General features: G+C 46.3%; 1 protein-coding gene across 1 annotated transcript in view; it reads right to left on the reverse strand.

Annotated features, from left to right (window-relative positions):
- The window catches only part of LOC139372802 (N-terminal EF-hand calcium binding protein 1), a 98,881-nt gene that overhangs the window by 34,806 nt on the left and 52,049 nt on the right, over positions 1–12,026 (reverse strand). The window contains exons 5-6 of the mRNA XM_071112607.1: positions 11,898–11,995; positions 5,263–5,399 (exon numbers count right to left, since the gene is read on the reverse strand). Coding sequence (XP_070968708.1) covers positions 5,263–5,399; positions 11,898–11,995 — 235 coding nt within the window. The remainder of the gene's footprint in view (positions 1–5,262; positions 5,400–11,897; positions 11,996–12,026) is intronic.

The following is a 12,026-nucleotide window of genomic DNA, read 5'->3' on the forward strand; positions in this document are numbered from 1 at the left end:
CACAACACACAAAACACAACACACAAAACACAAAACACAACACACAAAACACAACACACAAAACACAACACACAACACACAAAACACAACACACAAAACACAACACACAAAACACAACACACAACACACAAAACACAACACACAACACACAAAACACAACACAACACACAAAACACAACACACAACACAACACAACACAAAAAACAACACAACACACAAAACACAACACACAACACAAAACAACACACAACACACAAAACACAACACAACACACAAAACACAACACAAAACAACACAACAAACACAACACAACACACAAAACAACACACAAAACACAACGAACAAAACAAAAGAACACACACAAAACACAACACAACACACAACAAACAAAACACAAAACAACACACCAAACACAACACACCAAACACATCACAAGAACACACACAAAACACAACACAACACACACAGCACACAACACACAAAAAACACAACACACACAGCACACACACACACAAACACAACACAAACAAAACACACAACACACCCAAAACACAGCACAAACACAACACACACACACACTAATTGCGTAGACACAGACATAAAGCAGAAATCCCCTCAGAGGTTTGTCTGGATGGAGAGCACTCATCACTCATCACATACTGACTGACTGACTGACTGACTGACTGACTGACTGAAGAGAATAAAATAGGGGAGAGGAGAGGAGAAGAAAGGAGAAGAGAGGAGAAGAAAGGAGAAGAGAGGAGAAGAGACGAGAGAAGAAGAGAAGAGAAGAGAGGAGAAGAGAGGAGAAGAAAGGAGAAGAGAAGAGAAGAGAGGAGAAGACAAGAGAAGAGAGAACAGAACAGAAGAGAAGAGAGGAGAAGAAAGGAGAAGAAAGGAGAAGAGAGGAGAAGAAAGGAGAAGAGAGGAGAAGAGAAGAGAAGAGAGGAGAAGAGAGGAGAACAGAACAGAAGAGAAGAGAGGAAAGGAGAAGAAAGGAGAAGAGATGAGAAGAGAGGAGAAGAGAAGAGAGGAGAAGAGAAGAGAAGAGAAGAGAAGAGGGGAAGAGAAGAGAGGAGAAGAGAAGAGAAGAGAAGAGGGGAAGAGAAGAGAGGAGGAGAAGAGAGGAAAAGATAAGAGAAGAGAGAAGAGAGGAGAAGAGAGAAGAGAAAAGAAGGGAGGAGAAGAGGAGAATAGAAGAGAAGAGGGGAAGAGAAGAGAGAAGAAGAAGGGAAGAGAAGAGAGGAGAAGATAAGAAGGGAATAGAAAGAGAGGAGAAGAGAATAGAGGAGAAGAGAAGAAGGGAAGAGAAGAGAGGAGAAGAGAAGATAAGAGAGGAGAAGAGGGGAAGAGAAGAGAGGAGAAGAGAAGAGAGGAAAAGATAGGAGAGGAGAAGAGAAGAGAGAAGAGAGGAGAAGAGAGAAGAGAAAAGAAGGGAGGAGAAGAGGAGAAGAGAAGAGAAGAGGGGAAGAGAAGAGAGAAGAAGAGAAGAAGGGAAGAGAGGAGAAGAGAAGAGAGGGGGAGAAGGGAAGAGAAGAGAGGATAAGAGAAGCGAGGAGAAGAGAGGAGAAGAGAAGAGAGGAGAAGAGAAGAGAGGAGGAGAGAGGAGAAGAGAGGAGAAGAGAGGAGAAGAGAAGAGAAGAGAGGAGAGGAGAGGAGAGGAGAGGAGAGGAGAGAAGAGGAGAGGAGAAGAGAGGAGAAGAGAAGAGAGGAGAAGAAAGGAGAAGAGAGGAGAATAGAAGAGAGGAGAAGACAAGAGAATAGGGTTCTGGCCTGGTTTAGATCTTATCTGTCGGAAAGATATCAGTTTGTCTCTGTGAATGGTTTTTCCTCTGACAAATCAACTGTACATTTCGGTGTTCCTCAAGGTTCCGTTTTAGGACCACTATTGTTTTCACTATATATTTTACCTCTTGGGGATGTTAATCGAAAACATAATGTTAACTTTCACTGCTATGCGGATGACACACAGCTGTACATTTCAATGAAACATGGTGAAGCCCCAAAATTGCCCTTGCTAGAATTGCCCCCTAGAATTTCTAAGCAAACAGCTGGAGGCAGGGCTTTCTCCTATAGAGCTCCATTTTTATGGAACGGTCTGCCTACCCATGTCAGAGACGCAAACTCGGTCTCAACCTTTAAGTCTCTACTGAAGACTCCTCTCTTCAGTGGGTCATCTGATTGAGTGTAGTCTGGCCCAGGAGTGGGAGGGTGAACGGAAAGGCTCTGGAGCAACGAACCGCCCTTGCTGTCTCTGCCTGGCCGGTTCCCCTCTTTCCACTGGGATTCTCTGCCTCTAACCCTATTACAGGGGCTGAGTCACTGGCTTACTGGGGCTCTCTCATGCCGTCCCTGGAGGGGGTGCGTCACCTGAGTGGGTTGATTCACTGATGTGATCTTCCTGTCCGGGTTGGCGCCCCCCCTTGGGTTGTGCCGTGGCGCTTTGTGGGCTATACTCAGCCTTGTCTCAGGATGGTAAGTTGGTGGTTGAAGATATCCCTCTAGTGGTGTGGGGGCTGTGCTTTGGCAAAGTGGGTGGGGTTATATCCTTCCTGTTTGGCCCTGTCCGGGGGTGTCCTCGGATGGGGCCACAGTGTCTCCTGACCCCTCCTGTCTCAGCCTCCAGTATTTATGCTGCAGTAGTTTATGTGTCGGGGGGCTAGGGTCAGTTTGTTATATCTGGAGTACTTCTCCTGTCCTATTCGGTGTCCTGTGTGAATCTAAGTGTGCGTTCTCTAATTCTCTCCTTCTCTCTTTTTTTCTCTCTCTCGGAGGACCTGAGCCCTAGGACCATGCCCCAGGACTACCTGACATGATGACTCCTTGCTGTCCCCAGTCCACCTGGCCGTGCTGCTGCTCCAGTTTCAACTGTTCTGCCTTATTATTATTCGACCATGCTGGTCATTTATGAACATTTGAACATCTTGGCCATGTTCTGTTATAATCTCCACCCGGCACAGCCAGAAGAGGACTGGCCATCCCACATATGCTCTCTCTAATTCTCTCTTTCTTTCTCTCTCTCGGAGGACCTGAGCCCTAGGACCATGCCCCAGGAATACCTGACATGATGACTCCTTGCTGTCCCCAGTCCACGTGACTGTGCTGCTGCTCCAGTTTCAACTGTTCTGCCTTATTATTATTCGACCATGCTGGTCATTTATGAACAGTTGAACATCTTGGCCATGTTCTGTTATAATCTCCACCCGGCACAGCCAGAAGAGGACTGGCCACCCCACATAGCCTGGTTCCTCTCTAGGTTTCTTCCTAGGTTTTGGCCTTTCTAGGGAGTTTTTCCTAGCCACCGTGCTTCTACACCTGCATTGCTTGCTGTTTGGGGTTTTAGGCTGGGTTTCTGTACAGCACTTTGAGATATCAGCTGATGTACGAAGGGCTATAAAAAAATTTTTTGATTTGATTTGATTTAGACGAGAGGAGAACAGAACAGAAGATAAATGAGGAGAAGAAAGGAGAAGAGAGGAGAAGAAAGGAGAAGAGAAGAGAGGAGAAGAGAACAGAAGAGAAGAGAGGAGAGGAGAAGAGAGGAAAAGAAAGGAGAAGAGAGGAGAAGAGAAGAGAAGAGAGGAGAAGAGAAGAGAAGAGAGGAGAACAGAACAGAAGAAAAGAGAGGAGAAGAGAGGAGAAGAAAGGAGAAGAGAGGAGAAGGTAAGGAGAAAAGAGGAGAAGAGAAGAGAGGAGAAGAGAGGAGAAGAAAGGAAAAGAGAGGAGAAGAGAAGAGAAGAGAGGAGAAGAGAAGAGAAGAGAAGAGAAGAGAAGAGAAGAGAAGAGAGGAGAACAGAACAGAAGAGAATAGAGGCGAAGAGAGGAGAAGAAAGGAGAAGAGAGGAGAAGAGAAGAGAGGCGAAGAGAGGAGAACAGAGGAGAACAGAACAGAAGAGAAGAGAGGAGAAGAGAGGAGAAGAAAGGAGAAGAGAAGAGAAGAGAAGAGAAGAGAGGAGAACAGAACAGAAGAGAAGAGAGGAGAAGAGAGAAGAGAAGAGAAGAGAAGAGAGGAGAGGAGAGGAGAAGAGAAGAGAGGAGAAGAGAGGAGAAGAGAGGAGAAGAGAGGAGAAGAGAGGAGAAGAGAAAAGAAAAGAAGAAGGGAAGAGAAGAGAGGAGAAGAGAAGAAGGGAAGAGAAGAGAAGAGAAGAGAAGGGGAGAGAAGGGAAGAGAAGAGAGGTTAAGAGAAGTGAGGAGAAAAGAGGAGAAGAGAAGAGAAGAGAGGAGAAGATAAGAGAGGAGAAGAGAAGAAGGGAAGAGAAGAGAGGAGAAGAGAAGAGGGGAAGAGAAGAGAAGAGAGGAGAAGAGAAGAGAAGAGAGGAAAAGAGAGGAGAGGAGAAGAGAGGAGAAGAGAGGAGGGGAAGAGAAGAGAGGAGAAGAGAAGAGAAGAGAGGGGAAGAGAAGAGAGGAAAAGAAAGGAGAGGAGAAGAGAGGGGAAGAGAGGAGAAGAGAAGTGAGGGGAAGAGAAGAGAAGAGAGGAGAAGAGAGGAGAAGATAGGAGAGAGAAGAGAGGAGAACAGAAGAGAGGAGAGGAGAAGAGAAAAAAAGGGAAGAGCAGAGAGGAGAAGAGAAGAGAAGAGAGGAGGGGAAGAGAAGAGAGGAGAAGAGAAGAAGGGAAGAGAAGAGAAGAGACGAGAAGGGGAGAGAAGGGAAGAGAAGAGAGGTTAAGAGAAGTGAGGAGAAAAGAGGAGAAGAGAAGAGAAGAGAGGAGAAGATAAGAGAGGAGAAGAGAGGAGAAGAGAAGAGAAGAGAAGAGAAGAGAGGAGAGGAGAGGAGAGGAGAGGAGAAGAGAGGAGAGGAGAAGAGAGGAGAAGAGTAGAGAGGAGAAGAGAAGAGAAGAGAGGAGAAGTGAAGAGAGGAGAGGGGAAGAGAGGAGAGGAGAAGAGAAGAGAAGAGAAGAGAGGAGAAGAGAACAGAAGAGAACAGAAGAGGAGAGGAGAGGAGAAGAGAAGAGGGGAGAAGAGAAGAGGGAAGCAGAGAAGAGAGGAGACGAGAGGAGAAGATGGGAAGAGAAGAGAGGACAAGAGAGGAGAAGAGAGGAGAAGAGAAGAGAGGAGGGGAAGAGAAGAGAGGAGAAGAGAAGAGAGGGGAAGAGAAGAGAGGGCAAGAGAAGAGAGGAGAAGAGAGGAGAAGAGAAGAGAAGAGGAGAGGAGAGGAGAAGAAAGGAGAGGAGAAGATGAGAAGAGAGGAGAAGAGAGGAGAGGAGAGGAGAAGAGAGGAGAAGAGAAGAGAGGAGAAGAGAGGAGAAGGGAAGAGAAGACTTGCCTCTCCTGACGGGTTTGCTCGGCCGTGGTCTCCATGGCACATTCCAGGGAGCTCTGCAGCGAGTGGAGCTGATTGGTTGTCTCTTTTAACAGGAAGCGTGTCACGAACTGCTCCAGGTGTGTGGCTTCCTGATAGTCCTGAAGGAGAGAGGAACCAACCCTTACAACCACTAGACCCTACTGAGCTTCCTGGTAGTCCTGGCGGAGAGAGGAACCAACCCTTACATCCCATATCATCCCCTATCCTCTAACCCTTATCCTCTAACCCCTATCCTCTATCCTCTAACCCCTTTCCTCTAACCCCTATCCTCTAACCCCTATCCTCTATCCTCTAACCCCTATCCTCTAACCCCTATCCTGTAACCCCTATCCTCTATCCTCTAACCCCTATCCTCTAACCCTTATCCTCTATCCTCTAACCCCTATCCTCTAACCCCTATCCTCTAACCTCTATCCCCTATCCTCTAACCCCTAACCTCTAACCCCTATCCTCTAAACCCTCTCCTCTAACCCCTATCCTCTAACCCCTATCCTCTAAACCCTATCCTCTAACCCCTATCATCTAACCCCTATCCTCTAAACCCTATCCTCTAACCCCTATCCTCTAAACCCTATCCTCTAAAACCTATCCTCTAAACCCTATCCCATATCCTCTAAACCCTATCCTCTATCCTCTAACCCCTTTCCTCTAAACACTATCCTCTAAACCCTATCCTCTATCCCCTATCCACTAACCCCTATCCTCTAACCCCTATCCTCTAAACCCCTATCCTCTAAACCCCTATCCTCTATCCTCTAACCCATATCCTCTAACCCCTATCCTCTAACCCCTATCATCTATCCTCTAACCCCTATCCTCTAAACCCTATCCTTTAACCTCTATCCCCTATCCTCTAACCCCTATCCACTAAACACTATGCTCTAAACCCTATCCTCTATCATCTAACCCCTATCCTCTAACCCCTATCATCTAACCCCTATCATCTAACCCCTATCCTCTAACCCCTATCCTCTATCCTCTAAACCCTATCCCCTATCCTCTAAACCCTATCCTCTAAACCCTATCCCATATCCTCTAAACCCTATCCTCTATCATCTAACCCCTTTCCTCTAAACACTATCCTCTAAACCCTATCCTCTATCCCCTATCCACTAACCCCTATCCTCTAACCCCTATCCTCTAAACCCCTATCCTCTAAACCTCTATCCTCTATCATCTAACCCCTATCCTCTAACCCCTATCATCTAACCCCTATCATCTAAACCCAATCCTCAACCCCTATCCTCTATCCTCTAAACCCTATCCCCTATCCTCTAACCCCTATCCTCCAACCCCTATCCTCTAACCCCTATACTCTAACCCCTATCCTCTAATCCCTATCCTCTAACCCCTATCCTTTAACCTCTATCCTCTATCATCTAACCCCTATCCTCTAACCCCTATCATCTAACCCCTATCATCTAACCCCAATCCTCTAACCCCTATCCTCTATCCTCTAAACCCTATCCCCTATCCTCTAAACCCTATACTCTAACCCCTATCCTCTAACCCCTATCCTCTAACCCCTATCCTTTAACCTCTATCCCCTATCCTCTAACCCCTATCCACTAAACACTATGCTCTAAACCCTATCCTCTATCATCTAACCCCTATCCTCTAACCCCTATCATCTAACCCCTATCATCTAACCCCTATCCTCTAACCCCTATCCTCTATCCTCTAAACCCTATCCCCTATCCTCTAACCCCTATCCTCTAACCCCTATCCTCTAACCCCTATACTCTAACCCCTATCCTCTAATCCCTATCCTCTAACCCCTATCCTCTAAACCCTATCCTCTAACCCCTATCCTCTAACCCCTATCCTCTAAACACTATCCTCTAAACCCTATCCTCTAACCCCTATCCTCTAAACACTATCCTCTAACCCCTATCCTCTAACCCCTATCCTCTAAACCCTATCCTCTAACCCCTATCCTCTAACCCCTATCCTCTAAACACTATCCTCTAACCCCTATCCTCTAACCCCTATCCTCTAACCCCTATCCTCTAAACTCTATCCTCTAACCCCTATCCTCTATCCTCTAAACCCTACCCTCTATCCTCTAAACCCTATCCTCTATCCTCTAAACACTATTCTCTAACCCCTATCCTCTAAACCCTATCCTCTAAACCCTATCCTCTAAACCCTAACCCTCTAAACCCTAACCCTCTAAACCTCTATCCTCTAAACACTATCCACTAACCCCTATCCTCTAACCCCTATCCACTAAACACTATGCTCTAAACCCTATCCTCTTATCATGTAACCCCTATCCTCTAACCCCTATCATCTAACCCCTATCATCTAACCCCTATCCTCTAACCCCTATCCTCTATCCTCTAAACCCTATCCCCTATCCTCTAACCCCTATCCTCTAACCCCTATCCTCTAACCCCTATCCTCTAAACCCTAACCCTCCAAACCCTAACCCTCTAAACCTCTATCCTCTAAACACTATCCTCTAACCCCTATCCTCTATCCTCTAAACACTATCCTCTAACCCCTATCCTCTAAACCCTATCCTCTAAACCCTATCCTCTAACCCCTATCCCCTATCCTCTATCCTCTAAACACTATCCTCTAACCCCTATCCTCTAAACCCTATACTCTATCCTCTAAACACTATCCTCTAACCCCTATCCTCTAAACCCTATCCTCTATCATCTAAACACTATCCTCTAAACCCTATCCTCTATCCTCTAAACACTATACTCTAAACACTATCCTCTAAACCCTATCCTCTATCCTCTAAACCCTATCCTCTATCCTCTAAACACTATCCTCTAACCCCTATACTCTAAACCCTATCCTCTATCCTCTAAACACTATCCTCTAAACACTATCCTCTAACCCCTATCCTCTAAACCCTATCCTCTAAACCCTATCCTCTAAACCCTAACCTCTAAACCCTATCCTCTAAACCCTATCCTCTATCCTCTAACCCCTATCCTCTAACCCCTATCCTCTATCCTCTAACCCCTATCCTCCATCCCATATCCACTAACCCCTATCCTCTAACCCCTATCCTCTAACCCCTATCCTCTATCCTCTAACCCCTATCCTCTATCCTCTAACCCCTATCCTCTATCCCCTAACCCCTATCCTCTAACCCCTATCCTCTAACCCCTATCCTCTAAACTCTATCCTCTAACCCCTATCCTCTATCCTCTAAACCCTACCCTCTATCCTCTAAACCCTATCCTCTAAACACTATTCTCTAACCCCTATCCTCTAAACCCTATCCTCTAAACCCTATCCTCTAAACCCTAACCCTCTAAACCCTAACCCTCTAAACCTCTATCTTCTAAACACTATCCACTAACCCCTATCCTCTAACCCCTATCCACTAAACACTATGCTCTAAACCCTATCCTCTTATCATGTAACCCCTATCCTCTAACCCCTATCATCTAACCCCTATCATCTAACCCCTATCCTCTAACCCCTATCCTCTATCCTCTAAACCCTATCCCGTATCCTCTAACCCCTATCCTCTAACCCCTATCCTCTAACCCCTATCCTCTAAACCCTAACCCTCCAAACCCTAACCCTCTAAACCTCAATCCTCTAAACACTATCCTCTAACCCCTATCCTCTATCCTCTAAACACTATCCTCTAACCCCTATCCTCTAAACCCTATCCTCTAAACCCTATCCTCTAACCCCTATCCCCTATCCTCTAAACACTATCCTCTAACCCCTATCCTCTAAACCCTATACTCTATCCTCTAAACACTATCCTCTAACCCCTATCCTCTAAACCCTATCCTCTATCCTCTAAACACTATCCTCTAAACCCTATCCTCTATCCTCTAAACACTATACTCTAAACACTATCCTCTAAACCCTATCCTCTATCCTCTAAACCCTATCCTCTATCCTCTAAACACTATCCTCTAACCCCTATACTCTAAACCCTATCCTCTATCCTCTAAACACTATCCTCTAAACACTATCCTCTAACCCCTATCCTCTAAACACTATCCTCTAAACCCTATCCTCTAAACCCTAACCTCTAAACCCTATCCTCTAAACCCTATCCTCTATCCTCTAACCCCTATCCTCTAACCCCTATCCTCTATCCTCTAACCCCTATCCTCCATCCCATATCCACTAACCCCTATCCTCTAACCCCTATCCTCTATCCTCTAACCCCTATCCTCTATCCTCTAACCCCTATCCTCTATCCTCTAACACCTAACCCCTATCCTCTAACCTCTATCCTCTATGCTCTAACCCCTATCCTCTAACCCCTATCCTCTAACCCCTATCCTCTAACCCCTATCCTCTATCCTCCATCCCATTTCCACTAACCCCTATCCTCTATCCCATATCCACTAACCCCTATCCTCTAACCCCTATCCTCTAACCCCTATCCTCTATCCTCTAACCTCTATGCTCTATCCTCCATCCCATATCCACTAACCCCTATCCTCTAACCCCTATCCTCTAACCTCTATGCTCTATCCTCCATCCCATATCCACTAACCCCTATCCTCTAACCCCTATCCTGTAACCTCTATCCTCTATCCTCCACCCCATATCCACTAACCCCGATCCTCTAACCTCTATCCTCTATCCTCTATCCTCCATCCCATACCCACTAACCCCTATCTTCTAACCCCTATCCTCTATCCTCTATCCTCCATCCCATATCCACTAACCCCTATCCTCTAACCTCTATCCTCTATCCTCTATCCCATATCCACTAACCCCTATCCTCTAACCCCTATCCTCTAACCTCTATCCTCTATCCTCTATCCTCCATCCCATATCCATTAACCCCTATCCTCTAACCTCTATCCTCTATCCTCCATCCCATATCCACTAACCCCTATCCTCTAACCTCTATCCTCTATCCTCCATCCCATATCCACTAACCCCTATCCTCTAACCTCTATCCTATATCCTCTATCCCATATCCACTAACCCCTATCCTCTAACCCCTATCCTCTAACCTCTAACCTCTATCCTCTATCCTCTATCCCATATCCACTAACCCCTATCCTCTATCCTCTATCCTCTAACCCTTAAATCTCGTCTCTAACTTCCATTACTTTCCATTTCATAGTTGAGTGGGCTAAGAACATGTTCACAATGTGGCAGCAGGTGTGTCGGATGTTCGGGATAAATACTGCTTCTGTTGAGCTTCAGTCATTTTACTACTGTGTCCCTCCCCTAATAACACCAGTCTGTCCTTCCCCTAAAAACACCAGTCTGTCCTTCCCCTAAAAACACCTGTCTGTCCTTCCCCTAAAAACACCTGCCTGTCCTTCCCCTAAAACACCTGTCTGTCCTTCCCCTAAAAACACCTGTCTGTCCCTCCCCTAATAACACCAGTCTGTCCTTCCCCTAAAAACACCTCTCTGTCCTTCCCCTAAAACACCTGTCTGTCCTTCCCCTAATAACACCAGTCTGTCCTTCCCCTAAAAACACCTGTCTGTCCCTCCCATCAATACACCCATCTGTCCCTCCCCTAAAAACACCAGTCTGTCCCTCCCATCAAAACACCTGTCTGTCCCTCCCCTAAAAACACCTGTCTGTTCCTCACATCAATATACATGTCTGTCCCTCCCCTAAAAACACCAGTCTGTCCCTCCTATCAATACAAATGTCTGTCCCTCCCCTAAAAACACCTGTCTGTCCATCCCTTAAAACACCTGTCTGTCCCTCCCATCAACCACCTGTCTGTCCCTCCCCTAAAAACACCAGTCTGTCCCTCCCCTAAATACACCTGTCTGTCCCTCCCCTAAAACACCAGTCTGTCCCTCCCCTAAAAACACCAGTCTGTCCCTCCCTTAAAAACACCAGTATGTCCCTCCCATCAATACACCTGTCTGTCCCTCCCCTCAATATACCTGTCTGTCCCTCCCCTCAATATACCTGTCTGTCCCTCCCCTCAATATACCTGTCTGTCCTCCCCTCAATATACCTGTCTGTCCCTCCCCTCAATATACCTGTCTGTCCTCCCCTCAATACACCTGTCTGCCAATCCCCTCAATATACCTGTCTGTCCCTCCCCTCAATATACCTGTGGGTCCCTCCCCTCAATATACATGTCTGTCCCTCCCCTCAATACACCTGTCTGGCCCCACTCAATATACCTGTCTAGCCCTGCTCAATATACCTGTCTGGCCCAACTCAATATACGTGTCTGTCTCCCATCAATACACCTGTCTGTCTCCCATCAATACACCTGTCTGTATCCCATCAATACACCTGTCTGGCCCCACTCAATATACCTGTCTAGCCCTGCTCAATATACCTGTCTGGCCCAACTCAATATACGTGTCTGTCTCCCCTCAATACACATGTGTGTCCCTCTGTCTGTTCCTCTGTCCTTTCCGGAGGCAGTAATTTGATATGTTGTTATTGGAGAAAACAGGCTTTTAACGTAGGAGTTTGTAGTGCATGGAAGGAAATATACTGTATGTATTTTCTTTTAACAAAATTGCCCTTTTTTTTACCATCGAGGACCGCTTTGGGAACATCCTCTGGGGCCACATTGTACATTTTGCTTGTATATGTCTGCCCATAACTACTTCTCCAGATGTAAATGTCAGGTGTCCAGTAGAGTCCTAGAGTTGACGTACCTTCTTGGTCTTGCCCATAGCCTTCAGAATTGTCATGTTGAGGTCCTCCAGAGCTGCCAGGACCTTCTCGTATTCACCAAGGTGCTGGGAGAAGTACTCTTTAAACACAGACAGACAGACAGACAGACA

Source organism: Oncorhynchus clarkii, chromosome 18 (assembly GCF_045791955.1).
Source record: "Oncorhynchus clarkii lewisi isolate Uvic-CL-2024 chromosome 18, UVic_Ocla_1.0, whole genome shotgun sequence".
NCBI classification, from domain to species: Eukaryota; Metazoa; Chordata; class Actinopteri; order Salmoniformes; family Salmonidae; genus Oncorhynchus; species Oncorhynchus clarkii.